Consider the following 22,575-nt stretch of genomic DNA (forward strand, 5'->3'; position numbering starts at 1 on the left):
TTTGGCCCGCAAACGCTTTGTTTTCGAAATATAGGGTGTTTCTAGTGTGTCGTACTTTTTAATGATGCTTATATCAGTGCATCATATATTTATTAACCATCGCATCAATTTGGTATCATGGAGAATTTTCTATTCTGAATACTAACACATCATCGGTTTCTTCCTAGCACTCTTCAAATCCTAGATATTGCGAATTTTGCTTCAAACATGTAGAAAAATCTTTCTGATCGAAACCGAAGCTTAATACGGAATCTAAATCCTCGAAACCCTTCAAATACACCATAAAAAGTTCAAATTCGATCGGTTGATTTTTTGAGAGAATCCAAGACTTTATATAACCTTGGATGAATTTCGTGAAAAGAATTTTTAGGCCTGAAAATTCCTAAGAAGAAGCCATTGATAACGGCGTTTACAAATCTACAATCAGTTTGCTCCTAAAAGGTCTCAATTTAGAGTTTTGTGAGAGCAATTTTAAGGTGGTTTAACTAAACAACTGGTGGCCAAAATTGAGGCTCTTAAAATGGGTATGCATGCGCCAAAACTGAAACTTTCTAGCTGTGTGTAAACTCTGATTTTGAGGTGTTAAAATTTTTTCTGGTGAGAATCGATGCCAAATTCAGAATCTACGACCTCGAAACCCTCTAAGAATTGTGCTTTGAATATGTAGAACCGCTTTAATACTAAGAGCCGAAGTTTAATTCAGCATCTGCGATCTAAACACCTTTCAAATAACGCATAAAATATGATCAAGACCGAATACAGAACTGATGATACTAGAATTATGTCAGTTTTTCGGAAAAATCTAAATCCTTCGAGAATTGGACTACAAGCCATCTATCCGTATTTTACTGCGTCCAAATACGTATAGAATCCTGCGATGTGTAGCTCCTCTCTCCTCATCATAACCGGGTTTGAGCTACTCTTTCCAGATGGCAACTTTGAGTCTCAGAAAAAAAATCTGATTTGGAAAATTTTACTAGAAGTTTATGGTCGGATATGCTTCAAAATACGATTTTCGATTCTGAATACTAACCTACCTATTTTTTATTCTAAGGTTCCTCTCTAGAAGGTCCCAAAATCGAGATATTTTGTTTAAAAATGTTGTGGGATAAACTTCAAAATATCATGTATGAAAAATTTTTCATGCTGAATAGTAACCTCGATCAGTTTCTTCCTAACATAGCTATAAACTGAGATATTCCCTAGTTCGCAGAAATCTATGTAGAAAAACCTTTCTGCCAAGAATCAAAACCTAATTAGATATCTACGATTTAAAAACCTATTATTAAGGCATAAATATTTCAGATTCCATTAGTTGATTTTTTTTTACTCGAAAAGTTAGAATAAATTTAGCGTATTATGATGAACCTCTAAAGGCGGCCACTCACGAGGCACCCATGTTCGAGCGTTCGGATAATTTTAGTCGGGCAGCTCGGGACACGGCCGCACGACTGTAAATCAGAGAATGAACTTCAATGCCCGACTGGAATCTCTTGGACGCCTGGAGTTCAAAGTCTCGAAAAAACGCTTCGTGAGTGACGGGCTTAAGCCGAATACTGGGAACACTTTCACTTTTATATTTATCACTATAAAAAAACTGATATCAGTCTTTTGAAGGTAATTAATTCAGAATTAAAACAAAAATATACATGTAAGTTTTTAATCAAGTATTGGCAGTTATCTGTATACTTATATTAGATTTCAATTAAATCATGCTCAATTTCATCCACATCAAAATTAGTAATCAACTAACAATTCTATTCTTAAATATAAATATACCTAAAAGGGTGGATGAACTACATAATATAAGTGAGTCCAGCTTCAAATTTTCTGAAATTTTGCAGTTGAACATATCAATACTTTGGTTACCCCGATTGTACTATAAAAGACAATTATAATAAAAATGTTGGAAGATACTAAATTAAAATATTGTACAATATTATCACTCAATTTACAACCCCAATTTTAAGCTTTGAATTTCACTTAAAAATGTGGCCCAGTTTACCTACCAAATTTCACTAAAGTGTTAAATTATCTATTTCTAGATGATGACTTCTTTCATTCACATTCAAAGTCTGAATTATTAGTCCAAATAAAACAGTGTTGCAACCTTTTGCACATAACATTATCTATCAAACAAAAGAGAAACAAATGAAGAGATTTTTCAACACAAAAAGAATGATACTAAAATGAAAATAAAAAAAATTGTGTATAATGAAAGGGCTATAAACAATAATTGATTTAAAATATAAAACTTTCTCCAAACACTACAAGTTTTCCGCCTTCAAATTGGAGAATTAACAGAGAAGTTTCAGACTGTACCTCCCACATTTCTTCATAAATTTAAAAAGTTATTGATCACTGCTCTGAATGTAGAAATTTCAATTCATGTCAAGCAATAATTCATGACAGAAAAATTCAAAGTTGGATCCAACTTGTATAAGAATCAATAGATAAAACCAAACCCGAGTACAGGTTAAATAAAAATAGTCCAATGACAATTACATACATTATTAACACAGTCCAGGAAATGTTCTAATTTTTACATCTTAGTATTCATAAATTAATTGTACTTGAAAAATGAAAGTCCATATTTACACTTAAGTTAATACTAGCTCAATTTAGTTTTGCAGTGGTATAGAAATAAATAATTTCCTATAAAAGTAAAATAAGTTAAACGTATATAATGAGATTCCTTGAGGGCAGTGTTCAATATTCATACATCGTAACTTTGGATTGGAATTGTCAAAAATGATTGCATAATAAACAGAAATTTTTGGCGAATTACTTAATTAATTTCAATTACTATACATAAATTCCCAATTACAAAAGATTGATCCTTTTCAAATTTACAATTGATAAGTTAATATAGCCCTAACTGAACTTATTTCTAAATCATTGTCATTGATTAGAAACAGAATCCTGTTTAAGACTCGTTTTGTTTTTCATATATATACACAATTTACAGCAGGAAGTGACCCAATTGGAAATCGTTTTGAATAGAATGTTAAATCAAAAAGAGGTTAGAGTATGTTTAGGAAGATGACGTGGCTTTCTACATTAATTCTAACTAATAAAGTAAAACATTCCATTCAAAACGCCAATTTTTATATGAATAACTTTCAACAGAAGACATTTATTATGCATCAGGTAAAATTTCATCCACAAGATGGAATAACTTCAGGAGATTAATTCTGAGTTTACTTCATCTCAAAGCTGTAATATATTACTAGATATATCATAAAATCCAAAAATGTCCTGTGTGAAAGCTTTACAATTATTTTTTTTTAAATGCCCATTATATTTTTGTTGGATTTCATGTGTTTTAGCTACATCACTAGTTCTGACCTGAACTACATAAAAACAAACTTCAAGTTCTTGTGTGAAACTTGGAACAAAAATTAAAAAGAACAATTCAATCACACATTAAAAAAGAGATACTGAAATTTATTCAGAATTATAATTTCAATTGGAGCACTGATATTGTGACAATGAAATAACTTTTATAAATAAATAAATAACGCAATAATGCAAAAGCATTCAAAACTTCAATAAATTCCATGGTAAAATAAATTATAAATAAAATATATGACAACAGTGTGGTACATTATGTCAGAAAAGGTTTGGTTAATTTTCGAGACCACAAACAAAGAAAAAACAATGTTATCTTCCGTCTCATAAAGACAAATGATGAATAACAACAAGGATTTTTATCACATAACGGCCACCATACCATATAGGGTGTATCATATTGAGTTGTTAGTGTGAAGCATGAAAAATTCAAGTGAAATCATTGGTATTTCAGTATCCCAATATTAAACAGTTTCACACAGGATTTGAAATTTAACCTTTGTACCTTACCATGAACACTTTGAGCGTGGTGGTTTGGAAAACTATAAAAATTCTTATTTGTATTTTTTAGTAATCCCCTTGTCTATTTTCATTCCAGTACTTTGTTCGTAAAGCAACATCAATGACGCCATGAATATGAATCGTTATGCCAGTCGTCTAGATGATAGTTATTTTGATCTCTGTTCCAGTCCCAATCTTTTCCTTTTGGACGGAATTTATCTTTGATAGGTTCCGAACTTCTCTGCCATTCATGTCTCCACTGTTCTCTATAGTAGAACTTCTTCTTGTAGTGCTGATCGTGCCTGTTCTTCCTGTCTTCCGTATGGCGTTGATATTTCAACAACGCTGGGTTTAAACGCGCCACCTTATTCTCTGCTACGTAACTTTGTTCAGGACTGAACGACATTGGCACATTAGGAGGTGAAGATGGAGATGGTGTTCTGGGAGGGCCAATTTCCTCAGAGTTACTGTCGCCAATAGGTGGACTTTCTAAATGATATGCTTTACTTATAGGCATTTTGAATAATGTTGGTTTTGGGTTCGTGTTCATCTTAATAACTTGCTTAGTTGGAGCTGGTTGAACAACAGTGGTGATATCACCGCTGTGTCCGATACCAGAATCTGGGGATGTGTTGCAACTGTCACTACCCTCAGTCGATCGTCTCCGTTTATCCAGTTCCGTTGACGCAAAAGCTACCAAACGGTCAAAGCCGGAACTGATTCTATCTTGCCATTTCGATTCTTCGGCTTCTTCTTCTATTTCAACATCCGCTAAAATCGAATTAGACATGATAACATTGGATTGGTTACTGCAAATATAAACTAAGTTCAACTGAGGTGATCTACTGAAGAAAGAAAATATAAAATGCAAATTTTCATGTTTTGACATATCTATCGCAAACTGTCTTTTCCCAACACTGACTTGCAGGAAGCTTTGAAAGCTCAACAGAGTACGACTTAACATTTACTATGTGCAGAATGACTTGGATAAATCTTGAATCAGGGTAAATTAGAACAGTTCAATCGACCTGGAGGACATAGGACACAGACTTCATCCTAAATAATTAGTTAACCATTAAAATCCACAACGTCTATAACAGCTGTTTACATAAATAACATGCAACAGGTACAATATTTTCAACATATTGAAACATGTAACATCGAAGACGCTCAACATCCCCAATACTTAGGCCATTTCCTATACTTCAGCTTACCATATATCCCTTCACTTTTTGAAAAGTGGAAGTACACTGTAATAAAATGTATTACTGTTCAATTGATGATGAGCAAGAAATTAGAAATCGATAAATGACGCTAGGATAGACAGTCAAAACACTTTTTTTTTCTAAATAATAAGAAAATGTAGATTCACTTTTACAAGAAGATATCCTTTCTAACTACAATAAGAAGAGAAACCTACAAAAGAAGAAGCAAATCAGAAGGGAAAATATGCTTATTTCAAGTAAAAAAAACAATTTGAAAAATTAAAATTTTCAACAAAATTTTAGTGGAAATACTATAACATATGTAAAATCAACAAGGATAAATCTGAAAAATATGATAAATGGAAACCAAATGAATATGCTTAATATTTTGAGAGTTTGAATGATTCAATATTGAATTCTAACCTCGAACAAATTGCTATAGTAAGAATGTTATAAAGCAGAGTACCTAATAAATTAATTATCTACCATTAAATAATTTGTTCATTGCTTTATCATTCAAATAAAAAAAAAATTTGGTGACTTCGTTAATTTTTTTTTGTGAAATATCTATTGGAATCGAAATTATCCACTTTTTATGTGCTCAATAAAAATCGCTAAATAATCTGAGAGGATTTGAAACATTTGTCAAATAATCTATTATTCCCATCACCCTGTAAATTATCCACGAAACCCAATCAAGCAGTATTGTTTGAATTACTTATGTGTTTTGAGTAGGAACAACTCAAATTGCATATTCAATCACATCAACAATTTCACGTCCATCGCAATGTATATGATAAACAAGGATAATGGGAAGAGAGAAGAAGTCTGAATATACAGACGAAACGTCGGTCAGTTAAAAAGTTGTATATCACTGGCTGTCTTACTTCCCATTATCCTTGTTTATTATATTGTATATTCAATTATTTGCGGTCAGAAATGAATATTTTTTTATTGTTAATTACGTTCAAGTTTGTAACTCGTGAAACTCACCTTCATCTGAGCATTTTCTTCTTTCTGTCGATTGTTCAGTTGATAAGGGAACAACATTAGGGCGAACTTCAGACGGCGTTTCCTTGACAGTTTGGGGTTCTTTATATTCAACTCGCTTGGGAATACTTCTGACATGATTCTGGATAAGAGGAGACTCCCGTTTGTACTGACAATTGTTTGGAGCATTTTCTTGATACAGAGGTACAGAAGAGGTAAAGTTTCTCCTTTCATATAGATCAGACTCTTCTTTAATTTGTGACCCATTTAATACCCTCGCTTGCAAACTTGCAGCCAAACCTTCAGCTACAAAAGTATTTTCATTTTCCATACTCAGTGGTGGTTTTAAATCATTGAAATAAGGTTCGTTGTATGGCTTCAATTCTGCTCTAGTTACAGGTGTGTAATCTGAAGAATAAATTGTAGAGTTTGATCTGGATTGGTTCGGAGGAGGATATAACACTGTTGTTCTTGGTGAATATTGCACTGGTCTTGGCGATGTAGATTGCTGGGTTGCACTATAATTTTGAATATTAAGAGTGCTATTAACTTTATTGTAGGAATGGACATAAGCCAGCCCCTCTAAGCCTTCAGTAGACGAAGGTCTTGAAATAGGACTGTACACCTGTCTCATAGGCTCTGAATCTTTGGTTTGATTAACCTCATTATTGGGGGCTTTCACATTAACTCGTTCAGGTCTCGGAGGCAGATTGACATTCACAACCGACCTAGAAGTTAAGGTAGTCGTCCCTTGAATATCACTCATATCTACAGCAGCATTGATAATGGACTGATTTGAGATCTCCAAAGTTCGCTCAATTTCACTAGACATCAAATCACCTATCGTTCTGTTAGCCATCATTGTTTCAGGTTGTGCAAATGTCTGATGTTGAGCCTGCAGTTTCTCTTGTGACAGATGCCTCCTCAAAGCCAGCTTTGCAGGTGACACTTGTGTGTAATCAGGCTGTTCGTTATTTGCGGGTTTGGCAACTTGGGGTGAACGTTTGGGAGGATCCTCCTTATAACAATCCATAATCAAGGCTTCCTGGTGAGAATAAGAACGATGATCTTCATTTGCCGGTCTCATTGTGGTTTTTATAGTGTTACTATTATATTTGATGGTATCTTCCTGTTTGGGGGGGACACAAATGTTTGAATAACCGTTGTAATGATGTGAAGCATAGTTGGACTGGGCAGAAGTAAATACTGAAGAAGGATAACTTTGTTGAGGCAAAGGGGTTTGTGCTTTGGTTGTTCTTGTTGGATGGTCTTCGTTCAAAACTGAAGTAATGATGCTCTTCAGACGATCCTCGAAGTTTTGAATCTTTAATGGCTCGTTATTCTTGTAATGTGGCTTATTATTGGAATTAGATGCAGAAGCAACGTTGTGGGTTGTTTTTAACCTCTTGGACGCATGCGTTGGAGCTGGCATATTATTCCTCAATACACCCCTGTTGTTGCACAAAGCTGATCGACCATTATTTATAACATGAACCACCTTATTTGTAGACATTTTGCTGGCTTCAATTTTGCGACCAGTTTCTAAAATCTTTTGTGCCAATATTTCGGGATTTTGTTCTTCGATTTTGGCAATATCCGGAACATCTGGCCAATCTTGGGAACGAGTCCTGTAATCCCTAGATTTTCTTGAGATTTTCAGAGGAAGAGGTTGTTGTCTTACAGCTAATATTTGCGCTTGCTTCCTATCTTCAGCTGATTTCTCTAGGTTAACAATGTCCCCTTCTAGTTTGGAAACTTGGTTATGCAGCTTTTTCCGATGTGCTAATGTTGCTGATATCTCTCGAAGTATATATTCATGGGCAACGTTTGGAGACAAATCATGAGTAACTACTTCTTGTCCCGAATATTTCTTCGCTATTTCTTGCTGCCTCAGCGCCACATGATGGCCTTGTTCATGTTCCAAATTTGCAACCTGAACCTGCAGTTTGCTAGCTTTAGCTTGCAGTTCTTTGTGTCGACATACAATTTCTTTAGCCTTAGCAAGGAGATCCACAGGAGAAGTAGCATTTATTCCCAGTTCATTCATTCTAGCCTTCAATAATGCAACACTGTCGTCAATTAAAACTTTTATTTGCTTCTCCAATTGGGCCGCCCTATTTTGCAACTTCTGGTTGATATCTTCCTCTCGTTTAATATCCACTTCTATCGATTTCCTGTAACTAGGCTGCTTCATTTGGTTCATCATTGAAGCATATTGACGTCTGAACATATCAAGTAGAATTTGAAGACTGTAGGGGGTGTTTTCTGGTTCAGGAGGAATATCTAGTTCATTATGAACAAGTTCTGAACTCAATGCAGTCAGCTGTTGATCAACACATCCTGGAGCAGGAGGAAGTTTTTTACCTGATGCTGAAAATATAAAGAAATGAGTTTTTTCCCAACAATTTTTCAATTGTATCCTACCTTGAGGAGAGGTACTGAGTAAGGTTTGGCTGTGCAAGAGATCCAATCCATTGATCTTCAAAGCTTTCTTGGTTTTAGCTTTCTTCATTCTTCCACGACGTGGCTTTGAAACGGCCTTCTGTTGAACATTTTGTTTTTCTTGTAAGGTTTTATTATTGTTAGTTCTAGATGCTTTCCTCCTCAACTTCTTAGGCTGTCTTTTTGTTTGGCTCTGAAAGGGAAAAAGATAAGAATAATTCTATAATTGATTCTAACTATTATGCTTACCTTGCTATCATCTTCAGATTGACTGCTCTTGCCTTTATTGGAATAGTAATCAGACCAGGCTTTACGCGTAGTAGGTCCATAATTACTGTCTTGATCGTCGAAATCAGAATCTGACGACGAATCTGGAGGTAGTTGTTTTGTTAAATCCCTCCTTGAGCGATCCCTTGAACTCCTGCTATTTGAATTCTCATCCTCGCCATTCTAAAAACAAAATTCAATCATAACAACACATTCCAAAAATAATATGAGAAAGGTATGTCTTACCTTCAACTGGGGCTTCTTGAGACGTTGAAAATAACGTTCCAGTTTAGTTCTATCGATAACATGCAAATAATAGGACACTGGTTTGCCGGTCCATGAAACGGAACCTTTCATGGGTGTCATTTCCGATACATGCATAATTGTACCGATATCACTAAGATTCCTATCCGTTATACGGAAATTCAAAGGGCAGAAGCTTTTAGATGACACAATGCGGGCCCCATCTTTCAGATCGGCAAATCTCTCTTTGAGTTGATGATCCACAGTAGGTCCAAAGGCGAAGTTATTCACGAACACAATGCTGGCTTGATTTATTTTCTCACGATGCTCTTCAGTCAAAAAATCACCCCTGATCAACTTGTATTCACCATACTTCTTCCCATACCACCTCATCCAGGCCCTGAAGTTTTTATTCATAGAGTCCGCATAGCGGCTAGGAACTTCTGCTCTCTCAACACCAAAGCAAATTTTGCAAGGGGTTGCAGCTGCCATCTGAAGGACAACTTGCCCCACACCCGAACCCAAGTCAATGAACACATCATCTGGAGTTATTTCAATTTGATCGATCATTTGGCAAACTAAATCATAGGAAGTTTCACCATAGACTTCTGGTGAGAATGGTTCATATTGATTCAGTTTTTCTGGATCTGTAACGGCAGCATTGTATGTTTGCTGAAGAATATGACGTAATAACCCACGGGAAGGATACGTAAGTCTTTGAGCTGGCAGTGATGTACCCTTCTCCTATGGAAATTCAAAAATTAATTATAATATATGTTCGCTAAAAGAAAAATCAAGTAAAAATCTAAATATTATTATCTTGGATCAACTCACCAATGCAACTAGACTATCGATTGCTTTATTGAAACGGTCACATAGGTTTTTCATACTCTCATAGTCCCTGGTGTCATAGTCACATAATATATTATTTTCCAATGGCAGTTTAAGTTGTGGCAGATCTTCGCAAACCCAACGTATTGTTTCGACAATTTCAAGTGCACCATCATGTTTATCCTACAATCGATATGAAACCGCTACATTCTTTCATCCGATTACATGAGAATAAATAAAATCATGATGCCACAAATATATTTATATCATTTTTTATTATTCCCATAACCAAAAAGTGTTCTACATCAGAATTAACATAATAAAAATTATATTAAATTCAATACAAAACCAAAAGTCATTATCTGATAGTAATGGAATTATGAAAAGAAAAAATTATTGATATGATTTGAGAATAATTCCTTCAGGATATGGTGTTTTCAAGAAATATGCATGTTATTATTTCATGACCTACAAATCATATATTAAAACTAATGTTCAGCGTTCTACAAAATGTTTTCACTTCACAAACAAAATAATCATTTGTCTATTGAATTATATGTATAAGTTATAATACAGATTATGTTTATACTGTAATAACATTTTTCCACAATATTCATCACTCAATCAGTATTGATATGAAATTATACGTTTTTGAAAGCGAAAAAATGATATCTAGCCTAATTTAATGCATTTGGATAAATCATTCAGTTGATAAGATCAATGAACTCCAAACATCAATTATTGATACAAAACTTTCTTAATCTCAATTTGTGGGAGATATAATTCTTTCGTCATTTTCTAATTCTTGAATTATAACCAGTAAATCTCAATCTCAATTTGTTTGGAGATAATAATCCTTTCGTCATTTTCTGATTCTTAAAATATAACCAGCAAGTCATTTTGTTCTTTGTTTTGATTCATGAAATTATTTGGAAGTAACTGTATTTCATGATTATGGCATGAATTCCTTCAAATTGCAAACTTGAAAGGAATTTTGGCGTTTGCTTATATAGATAAGAGTTCATTAATGTTGAATAATTATTTTACATTAGGTTGAAAAATATAAAAATAACCTCAAAATATAACCGTAAGACAGTTATTTTATCGATGACAAGACAATATTAACACTTATTTCTGTATTAATAATTTAAGCTTTATTAAAATGATTTCAACAACAAATTTCTGAAGATGAAAATAAGTAAATCTGCAAAAAAATCTTCCTAATACTATTGATGAGGATCCAAAAAATATTTTGTGCTATTGATAGATGACATTCGATATTCGAAGAAAATTTAATAAATTGTGCAGTTTGGTCATTAGAAAATACACAAAATCCTTCCAAGAAATGCATTCCTTATTCCTAGAATGCATAATAAAGATTAGATTTCTAAGAATACCAATTGTTGAAATGCAGTTCTGAAAACGATGGAATTACCTTGAAAATGACATATGTATAATATATCCCCTTGATTGATCAGATTTATTTTAGAAGGCAGTCATATAATTTGAGAAATTTACTTACATTTCCTCGTCCTGAAGTCAAAGGCCAAGTGTATGAAACAGGTTCAGCACCCGCGGGAGAATGCAATGTGAGGGTAAGGGTACACATCACTTAAAATCAACTAGAATGAAAACTTCTTCTAAAGCTAAAACCTACTTGCATAATTGTCGAAACTAAAGACACATTTCGCGGAAAAAACTGATAATTAAAAATTAGAAAATTACACACGCCATCTCCCTATCTGAACATACCGTGCCTCTATGTATATTCTGCGCATGTTCGCAGAACTAACAGTTCTACCACCATAGCATTCGAAAATATAGAATGCAGTTTTGTCACGCTGGATCCGTGTCTATTGTGATTTTACAGGTTCTTCATCATAAAATTATCGAAACTACTTTCCTCACGTACACTCTTCTTTTGACATCAACAAAAATGGAAAAAGAAAAATTTCGATTACGGCGGGAGACTTCCACCTCAATTTTAAACGAATATTTTCATTAGTCATAAACTTAATGAAATTCACCGAATTAATTTCGAAATATTACTTTAATGAGATGCATTCCTTTCTGGAAATTCCTTAGCTAGAGATTTTTTGATTACAATCGATCCATACCTCCTCCTCAAATTCTGTTCTGTCCGGCCGGTCGTAAACACAATAACTCTCGAACGGAATAAAGTAAAAATTTAAATTTGGGCATCAAGGACAGGTGTATTTCTGTTTTGGATTCTTAGGCGAGTTACACATTCCAATTATGATAAAATATCATTATCAGCACATGATGGGAATAAATTTTCATTGCAAATAATTTTGACGACTTAGAATTCTCGTGACATAATGCACCTGTTCAGTGTTAAATCACTTGTTCATTACATTCCATTATTCAACTTTATGTACAAAATGTCAAAGGAAGAAATTGATGTATATTCCTTAGGAAAATAATGGATATTTATCATTTCAACGAATATTGGAATATTAATCCATAAGTATTCAGTTTTGAGATGAATAATAATTAAGGGTTGCATATATAACTGTTCAACAAAATCAATCAATGCATCAATTAGGCCCTCTATTTTTAAGAACAGAAACTGAGACAAATTCTATTTTTAGTTACAGATTTCAATAGCAGGTGGCGCAACTCGAAAACCTGTAATGTTCGTTACCACGCCTACCAACAGTTCTCAGTTCTATTTCTTACGTCTTTTGCACTTTATTCTAATGAATCAAAAATGAGTTAAATGACTCACATTGGTGAACTGATGGTGTCAATTTAACTATACTACTTATGAGAATACTTCGGAAAGGATCATTACCGTATATATGCTCTTTTAGTGAAATTGAATTTCCATAAATTTCCACCTAACTTCAGTTCTGTTCAGTTCTAAGACCGCACCTTTCTGTTCGCATTAGGCAGTGTGAATACGTGAATAACGATTAGATATATAGGTAATGGACAGATAAACATTTTGTAAATATTAGGTGAGTGTACATATCAGATAATGTGGCTTGATATCTCAGTAATATTTTCATTAATCTCATATCTTATGTACAACCGAGGGAATTATCAATTACAACAGCATAGTCAATAATTATTTTGACAGTTACCTATTTTAGTTTGATTGTATCATCTAGGCCAAGCTTGACCGTTTTATGATTTTAATCATTTTCAATCGAAAAAACAACTTGAAGATTTGAAATATTTCATTATTCTCATCCGGCTCTTCAGCTTTTAACCATCTGCAAATCTGCTAATAATCAAATTTCATTAGATTTTAAGAATAGAAAACAAGCATCCACAAGAATAAATATATTCTTTTCATTGATTATCACCATGAATTCTGTTTATTTATAATAAAAGAGAATTGTCCTATTGAAAGCGTTCTTGAATTGAATCTGATGAATCTTGAATGATGTCATACTCAATTTTAAATTTGACTTCATTACCTACCTACTTCTAAGGACATCATTACTTAAGTTAGTTTGTCTCTAGTCTTTACATGGCAATAATGTGATTTTACTATGTCTAACATACCTACATTTCGTAACTTAGAAATCAGATGTTCTATGGGACCTGTTATTTCATTTAACATTTCATTTCTATTTGAAGTTCAATAATGAGCAAAATGATTAAATGCCTAATTAAATGTTGAATTTTTGGCAGGTGTTCCTCAGTATTCAGGTCATTAACCCTAATTAGACAATTTTCAGGTATATAGCTTTGTTTACATGAATCTATCACAAATAATTGTTTGTTTTGTCATATATTGCGAAACCTACTGCATTTTATTTTCATCTTGAATTTGCCTGTCAATAGGATAATAAAAATGAGTTTGTTGTTTGATACATCTTTTTGAGTAAAAGATAATTATTATTATTATTAAAAAAATATAATTTTCTGGAACAATCCTAAGATTAAATGAGTCAAATAAATATCAGTTTCCTGAAAAACTATAACATTCACTGTATAAATTATTTTTCCTTCTACGGAATTGAATGGATTTATTTTTTTGTAGAATCTACACAAAAATCAACCATGACCAGACTGCTTATATATTGTGCATTGTTAGCTATCATCAGGTTTTCAACAGGGAGAGAAAGTAAGAACTTTTAATATAATAAAAAAAATAGTTATTTAAACTTTGTAATTAATAACAAATGGAGGTTTCTGATGTTGAACATGTTTTGTGAATTTTTATCTGGAGTTGATTCAGTTTAGCATGATGACTAATTTGAGTCATTTTTTATTTCATCTCAGCAATTACTGATAATCTATCCAAATAAGATAGCAGCTCCAATGTTTTAAAAACAGATGGAGATAAAGAATCATGTTTTTAAATATAAATTACTGATAAGTTCTAGGTATTTATATCCTTGACCTTAAGACAATATGACTGACTCTTGAATGCAAATTATATATTGAATTAAATGAAGTAAATAATCGAAGAATATATTTCTTTAGTATTGAATTTATTTACAGAAAACATTATCAGAAGATAATCAATATTTCTTGAGCCAATATTTAAAGTTAATTTCACAAGTGCAAAAAAATTACATTAATTTGCCAAATAAAAAAAAGTTAATTTAACGACAGAATGTGTAAACATAATTAAGTATGCATTTCACCCTAACAGGCGCAGTAACCCAATATGAATAATAAATTGATATATTGTCTCCTCTCAACAAATCCTTTTTGTCATTCTGACTAATAAATTATTATGCATGGTGTGGTATTGATAATTTTTGCCGCTTTATTAATTAGGCATCTAATCTTGATTGGATTCCAATAGTCTACACCCTTCGAATAAATTTATTAACTTGATTTCTTTTTTTTTTTTCTTCAATTTTTAGTGAATAAGATGTTTATTCTGTGGAAATTATTGTATAATATGAAAAATATATGCACACATACACAATTTGATATTGATTGATCTTTTCTGGGACTACTTAGGCAGAAAGATTTCCAAAAAATTTCTCACCTATTATCATATGAACAAATTACTTTTCAGTACCTTCTCCTCCATATATTATAAAACAGCCTCCTACTGATGAAGTGATGTTCCATGTGGAAAAAGATGGTGAAAATGACAAACCTTTCTACATTGAATGTGAAGCTACTGGTGAACCAGCACCAACGTAAGTGTTACATATGAACAGCCTTTACAATTTCTGAATTGTTTTAATCATACTGAACATAATTGCTTCTTATTATTCAAGAAATATTAGAAGACAGCTTCAGATGTAGATGCGGATTTTGTATTATAAGTGAATATTTGATCGTATATGTTCCTTTCAGCTATTCATGGGTAAAAAACGGCAAGCCTTTTGAATGGCAAGCTTATGATGACAGAATTTCTCAACAGCCTGGTAGAGGTACACTTTCTATCGCTAAGCCTCAAGATGTAGATCTTGGACAATATCAATGCTTTGCTAAAAACGAATATGGAATTGCTACTTCAAATTCAGTGTTTATGCGTAAAGCTGAATTGAATTCTTTCAAAGTACAAGCTCCTGTATCTCTTAGTGGAGAAGAAGGCAAACCATTCAAACTAGAATGTCACCCACCTGACGGTTGGCCCAAACCAGTTGTGCATTGGATTATCCTTTACACCAATGGAGGTTTCAAAACCATCAATAGTTCTAGAATGACCTTGGATCCAGAGGGTAACCTTTGGTTTTCAAATTTGACTAAACAGGACAGTACTGATAATTTTATGTATGCTTGTGCTGCAACTTCACCAACCAAATTCGAATATAAATATGGTAATAGGGTGCTTCTCAACATTATATCCTCAACAGCTTCAGCAGCTCTTAATAAGCACGAGCCTGTACTGCAATATGTTACAAAAAAACAAGAAGTTGCACTGAGAGGAAAAAGAGCAGAACTGTTTTGCATATTTGGTGGGACGTAAGTTGATAATTACATTTTTTTAAATATTATTAATTAACATTATTACTTTTCCCTTATTTTGATTGGATTTTTCTTCTAGACCACTACCACAAACAGTGTGGAGGAAAAACGGTAATCTCCTGCAATCTTCAGAGAGAATAACACAAGGAAATTATGGAAAATCTCTTATAATAAATATTGTTGACTTTGATGATGCTGGTGCTTACACTTGTGAAGTCAGTAATGGTGTTGGAGAGGCAAAGTCTTACTCAATAAATCTGCAAGTTATTTGTAAGTGAATTATTATTATATTTTATAAGAACAGTTTTTTCTGACATGTTTTATCAATAATACTGAAAAAAAATTCTAGCTGCTCCTTACTTCACCTATGAACCTGAAAGGGTGAACGCAGCTGAAGGTGAAACTGTTGAGTTTAGATGTGAGGCTTCTGGTTCTCCTGAGCCTGAAATCAAGTGGATTTATAATGGAAAACCTTTGGAACTTGCACCGTCAAATCCTAGGAGAAGTGTCTCCACCAATAAGATCATTATATCTAACTTGGAAAAGAAAGATACTGCTAATTATGGTTGTAACGCTACTAACTCTTTAGGTTATGTGTACAAGGACGTTTATGTGAACGTTTTAGGTATGTTCTTTAGTAATTGAAGATTGGATTCACTTTATAATATTCTTTTTTATAGCCTTGGCACCTGAAATAACTGAAGCTCCGACCAACATGCAAGCGGTGAATGATCAAACCATCAACATAACTTGTAGGGTATTGGGTGCTCCCAAGCCCATTATCAAGTGGATTCACAATGGCAAAGAACTGACAGGAGGACGGTATGCCACTCATGAAAACGGAAATTTACAAATATCCCGCTTGCAATTTGATGATAAAGGAGATTATACTTGTTTTGCAGAAAATAAATTTGGAAATGCTAGTGCAAGTGCAAAACTTGATATAAAGGGTAACATGACAATTTGTTAATATGAATTCATATATGAATGAATAAATCTATTTTTATTTATTATTATTATTTTTTGTAAGAATATTTGGTGGTCATGAATTATAAGTGTCGACCAAGAATGAATATCCTTAAAATGCTTTGCTTGCATGCTTTTTGCTGTGAAGAGTTTTTAAGGCTCTTAACACCAACATAATCACAATAACCCTAACGAAATGGTTAATTTTCAAGATGATCATAGAAACTCTTGAACAGTTGAAGTATCTTCATATGAATGGTTTATTAATTTGACTTTGATTTTCCAGAACACACCTACATAAGTGATGGTCCAGAAGATTATGAAGTAGAAGCAGGAACTTCTGCTACATTCAGGTGTAATGCTGTAGCTGATAATTCACTCAATTTGGAAATTATTTGGCTGAAGAACGACGAACCTATTGATTTCGACGGAGAAGCCAGATTTGTTAAATCCTCCGATTATTCTTTGACAATCACGAAAACGATCGAACTTGATTCTGGAACTTACACTTGCTTAGCTAAAACTGAACTCGATGAAACCTCTGCTAAAGCTCAATTAACCGTTCAAGGTATATATTCTTTTCAAACTTCAAATAGCTAAAAACGTAAAAAAAAATTTACTTGGGTGGACTGCACCATCTTTTAAACATTTTTTGTTTCTTATACCAAGTTTGTCTATTTCAGCTGTACCAAACCCTCCTGAATTGAGAAACTTGAAATGTAATGCTAAAGATGCAACCATAGATTGGATATCGATGGGTGATAATCGTACACCAATCCTCCATTATATTATTCAGTTCAATACTAGTTTTACCCCGGATACTTGGGAAGATATATTCGATGAAGTTCCAGCAGCTGAAATGAGTTATAATGTATGTTATAAGTATAGCAATTTTTGCTTGATTTTTTTAATATTTTCTCCCTCTAGGTTCCTTTGAGTCCTTGGGCTAATTATACATTCCGAGTGATTGCACAGAATAAAATTGGTAAATCGCAACCATCTTCTCATTCGGATGTATGTTCAACACCCCCTGAGGTACCCCACAAAAATCCAGACAATGTGAAAGGAGAAGGTGACAGACCAAACAATTTGGTCATTACATGGACTGTAAGTTTGGTTTATCACTGTCTAATACTGTATTGTTATTCTATTCCCCTTTGTAGAGAATGCCAGAAATTGAGCATAATGCACCTAAGTTCCAGTATAAAGTATCCTGGAAGAGAGATATCCCAGGTCAGAATTACACTGTAATAGATGTCTATGATTGGAAGCAAGATAGATACGTCGTAGACAACCAGCCTTCGTTCCAGAGATACAAGATCAAGGTAATTGCAATGAACGAGCTTGGAGAAGCTGATGTATCACCTAGAGAGGTCATTGGGTATTCTGGGGAGAGTGAACCAGAACAAGCACCAACAAACTTCACTGTGTTGCAAGTAGAAGGTCCAACTACAGCCTTATTGAGCTGGAATCCTGTAGATGCTGAATCAGTGCATGGACATTTCAAAGGATACAAAATCAAGACTTGGAGTGATGCCTCTCCAATCAAAAACGAGATTCAGGTACAAGGAGATGCTGTTAGGGCTCTGATAACAAATTTCGTCCCCTTTACTCAAAATTACGCTTGTGTCTATGTGTACAATGGTAAATACAATGGACCACCCAGTGCCACTTTGAGATTTAAAACACCAGAAGGTGTACCCGGACAAATGGACACTTTGGAAGCATATCCTCTGGGATCATCTGCTTTTCTACTTCGTTGGGAAAAGCCTCAAAGACCAAATGGGATATTGACTGGATATAATATCTATTATGCAGAAATCCTAGCAAATATGACAATAGATCGGCCCACTCCAAGATTACCAAAGATTAAACCTGAAGAAAAAAGAGCAAAGTTAGCTGGTTTAAAATCAGGAACCAAATATAGGATTTATATTAGTGCTAGCACTGCAGTTGGCGAATCTGATAAACTCTACATTGAACGTAAAACAAAACCTTCCGGCTCTTATGAACCTGCAAAACCTAATTTTGAATGGGAAGCTATTAAAGACGGACTTACTTCCTCTGTTAAAGTACGTTGGCTCCCCAGTGAGTACGGCAACCCAGGAACTCATTTTTACGTCAAATACAAGAAGAAGGGTGAAACCACTTACAGGCAAACTCCTCCAGAGTTGACTGACGATTTTCAGATTGTAGCAGGTTAGTATTTTCACATTGTATAGAATATGATGGTCCTAGATGGGATCCATGGGGTACTCCTAAATTCTACCAAATTTGTTTCTATTTATCAGGATTGGATAGTGGAGAAGTTTATGAATTTGTTGTGGTTTCTGTTGATGGAAACTATAACATACCTAGTGATGTACAGGAAGTAAACACTTACGATGCTAATGGCATTGTAATAGTTCCAAAAGAGAATGTTGCGACTGCTGGTTGGTTCATTGGTATGATGTTGGCCATCACTTTCCTTCTGATTTTGTTCATCATTGTTTGCATTATCAAGAGGAACAGAGGTGGAAAATATGCTGTACATGAAAGGGAACAAGCTAATGGAAGGCACGATTATCCAGACGAAGGTGGTTTCCACGAATATTCACAACCGTAAGTGAAACAACATTTTCTGTCAATATCTAAGAGCCAGATTTATGTGTGATTTTTAGGCTTGACAATAAATCTCATGGTAGAGCTTCGATGAGTAGTGAACCCAAAGTAGGACCAGAAAGTGATACAGATTCGATGGCAGAGTATGGAGATGGTGATACTGGTAGGATTTTATGTCTTTTCCCCGTTTATTGTTTATTTTCAAGGATCACTTATTTATTTTTCATCATTATTTAGTATTTTTTATTTAGTTGTTTTTCATCAATATTTTTTTATTTTGTTTATATAGAAGGTATGAATGAAGATGGTTCATTCATAGGCCAATATGGCCGAAAACGAGGCCAAGGGGAGACTTCATCACAAGGTTTTGCCACCCTAGTTTAACCTGTAAGATTATGATTTTCTTTTACTCACCTTTGGTTAGTACCATTTTTTTTTTATTATTAACTGTGTTGCTTTTTTTTTTAACTGAGTTCCCTAAGGAAAGATTGGATGGTTGAAAATCTGTGATATTAGTGATAAGAACTAAAAAAATATTGTTGCAGTTTAATAATTCCTGCTTCTATCAAAATTTTGGTGGTGTCAAATCTGATGAATAGGGATGATGATTTTTTGATTGTTGTATTTTACAGGTCGTTTCACAGAAGATGGTTCTTTCATTGGTCAGTATGTACCGAGCAACATGAAACATTTAGGTTCTAACACAGGTTCTGCAGGCCAGATTAAAAACTCCATGGCTACATATGTTTAAGATGTTGAAACTATAAAAAGTATTTGAAAAAAATCAAAATACTGCTAATAGGCAAACTAAGAGACAACTTCAGTAATATTGCGATATTTGTTTTATAAAAGTGATCTTTTTTTTAATATTAAAGAATATCATTTCGTCCATATTAGATGTAAATAGCGCGTATGTTGATTTGAATTGAAATTAACACTTAGTAATTTATTTTTGTTATGATTTTACATGCTTTAAAAGATTCTCTCTATACTATATTTAGCATTAAGTATTCTGAAACGAATTAAATGAATCAAATAGGATCTACGGTGCAGATTACAACATTTGCGACATAACTTCCTTGTTGATGTGGTGTAAACCTAATGCTTGAAAATTTTACAATTTCATAATATTATTCAAAGACAATTTCTTGAATATCGTGATTTATCTCAAGAGTATGTTGATTATCTGAATTCCCATAAATACGGAATATATGTACAAGAATAATCAAATTTTTTCAATGCATTATGCGAATGGGAGGTTGTATTTTTGAAGTTTAATGATACGTTTTTGATTTTGATATTATATAGTGTTATATTTTGAATCCTGAGTAGCTATTTCCCTTGCTCTATTGCAATCTCTAAATGTAAGGCTAAATTTCATTTCAATTGAAAACATTCTTATAAATATGTTGACACTGCCTATTTGAAAGTAATATATCATTTTTATGTGATTAGACTAGATTTGAATTTATACAGATATTTCACTCTACTATATCACATACCCATAATATCTGACTATTTTATGAAAATAACTAGGATATTTTAGAAAATTTTTGTTGATTACACATATATGACTGGATTTTCAGGAAACATTGCAAGATATGATCTTGAAAGTATTACCTAATCCTGTAGTTGAAATCTGTCTTAGTTAATTTCTTGGGTAACTAATCACCCATTTGTATTTCATATTTTGACCTCTTGTATATTTTATAATATGTTGTTGACAGCTTACGAAGACTGATCAGGACAAAAATTCTTAAGACATTAAAATCATTGAAAATTTTTTGTTTTTTCAATTCTATGTAATTTTTTTGGGGGGTGTAAAGCAAGCGTCAATTGGCTTTTTGTATAAGGATGAGGTGCTAGTATAGTAGGTATATTAATTTGTTGTCTGTTTGTTGCTTGTTATATTTATTAATTACCTACTAGGTATCGGAGATGCAATGAACCGACTTGTATGATTTGATTGTCAGCAAATTGCCATTACGACAGCTTTTGTAGCTAAGATTACCTTACCTACTTTTAGCTTATTATTTCTCTTCAGGATTTTTGTATTGGGCAGCTATATATATTCAAATATTTTTTTGGCTCATTTTCGTTGCATTTCTGTATTATCATTTCACTTAGGGTAGTGACAATTTTGTCCACTTTGATATTTTGGTTTAGCTTGATATTTATATATGTCCACTAGTGAACATGTCTTGGAAAAAGGGTAAAATACTGTGTTGGTTATTAATATGAATATGTTTGCATGGTATGTTTATGTGTGGACAAGGAGATTTCCTTTTTCAAAAGTCCTTACTCCTGGCGAACTCTGAAGTGAAAACCTCAAGTTTTCTGATGCACAAATTTATAATATGGTATAGTCGGATTCACAAATGGAGTAATGACTTTTTAACATCACTGTATATTATGTTCATCCTGCGATCATACTGACATATTTATACATATATATATATATTCTTTGGCAGTTTAAATTGCACTGTTGGATATTTGGTAAGATGTTTGACATATATTTTAATATTGATTGCAGCATAAAATGCTTTATTGCTCTTTACATCTAAACTATTTTTTTATTCTTGTAAAAATAGTATAATAATTTTTGTTTCATCTTATCAAGTTGTCGTGCATATTGTATAAATCAGAATGTGAAAAAAGCTTCTCAATTTCTATAAGCTGTATATTTTGGTAAACATATATTACAATGTTTGTACCACATTACCAGTTTCATGTGAATGCCTTTTGCTGTTATGTTTATTTTTTTACATAAACCTTTATTTCATCAGAAATGTCGTACTTTTTGCACTAAATAAAATTTATAAAAATTAATCATTCTTTTTCTCAATATATTAGCATAATTAGTTATTATGATCTGAAATATTCCATCCATATTTTATTAGCAGATCATCCAAATATTTTTTGTATTTGTGTAGTATTATTTAATATTTATGATATAAGTTTTATCAAATAGAGCTGGATCCAGAGGGGTGCTTTGAAAATCGCATGACTTACCAAATGATATTCAGAACGAATCAAAGATGTACCATATTTTTCTATTTTTTAATTCAGAATTCTGTAGAATATTTACGAAATATATTATATACGAATGAGTCCAAATCATGGATCAATAATATTAAGCAGAATATTAGATATGCGTTGTCGTTCAAATTAATCAAGATAAAAACGAACTTTATAGAATGCCGGATTTCAAAAATTGCTCAGTGTAATTTTCTTCCTAACATACATAATTTCTATATTCGTCTTTTCG

The 22,575-nt window shown here is 33.0% G+C and overlaps 2 protein-coding genes across 10 annotated transcripts; one reads left to right on the forward strand and one right to left on the reverse strand.

Annotated features, from left to right (window-relative positions):
• Window positions 1-1,646: 1,646 nt before the first annotated feature.
• LOC123686144 (histone-lysine N-methyltransferase, H3 lysine-79 specific) lies at window positions 1,647-11,622 on the reverse strand. 6 transcript variants are annotated; one of them, XM_045626136.1, is made up of 8 exons: window positions 11,353-11,620; window positions 9,834-10,013; window positions 9,003-9,743; window positions 8,739-8,939; window positions 8,472-8,682; window positions 6,051-8,417; window positions 5,067-5,102; window positions 1,647-4,623 (listed from the first exon to the last, which is right to left on the reverse strand). In XM_045626136.1, the coding sequence occupies exons 1-8, from the start codon at window positions 11,437-11,439 to the stop codon at window positions 3,971-3,973; spliced, it is 4,476 nt and encodes a 1,491-aa protein (XP_045482092.1). In that variant the 5' UTR covers window positions 11,440-11,620; the 3' UTR covers window positions 1,647-3,970. The 6 variants fall into 6 exon arrangements, with proteins under 6 accessions (XP_045482092.1, XP_045482093.1, XP_045482094.1 ...); XM_045626139.1 differs by having other exon boundaries at window positions 4,490-4,661; window positions 11,353-11,622; XM_045626137.1 differs by lacking the exon at window positions 5,067-5,102 and having other exon boundaries at window positions 11,353-11,617.
• Window positions 11,623-12,505: 883 nt separating this feature from the next.
• On the forward strand, window positions 12,506-22,136 carry LOC123686146 (neuroglian). Of its 4 annotated transcripts, none has more exons than XM_045626145.1 (15): window positions 12,506-12,811; window positions 13,846-13,929; window positions 14,839-14,965; window positions 15,126-15,737; window positions 15,820-16,010; window positions 16,090-16,365; window positions 16,421-16,690; window positions 16,993-17,274; window positions 17,390-17,577; window positions 17,634-17,813; window positions 17,870-18,905; window positions 18,998-19,307; window positions 19,367-19,470; window positions 19,597-19,726; window positions 19,940-20,078. In XM_045626145.1, the coding sequence occupies exons 2-14, from the start codon at window positions 13,866-13,868 to the stop codon at window positions 19,689-19,691; spliced, it is 3,735 nt and encodes a 1,244-aa protein (XP_045482101.1). In that variant the 5' UTR covers window positions 12,506-12,811; window positions 13,846-13,865; the 3' UTR covers window positions 19,692-19,726; window positions 19,940-20,078. The 4 variants fall into 4 exon arrangements, with proteins under 4 accessions (XP_045482101.1, XP_045482102.1, XP_045482099.1 ...); XM_045626146.1 differs by having other exon boundaries at window positions 19,597-19,694; XM_045626143.1 differs by lacking the exon at window positions 19,597-19,726 and having other exon boundaries at window positions 19,940-22,136.
• Window positions 22,137-22,575: the final 439 nt, after the last annotated feature.

Source organism: Harmonia axyridis, chromosome X (genome assembly GCF_914767665.1).
Source record: "Harmonia axyridis chromosome X, icHarAxyr1.1, whole genome shotgun sequence".
In the NCBI taxonomy this organism is placed as follows: domain Eukaryota; kingdom Metazoa; phylum Arthropoda; class Insecta; order Coleoptera; family Coccinellidae; genus Harmonia; species Harmonia axyridis.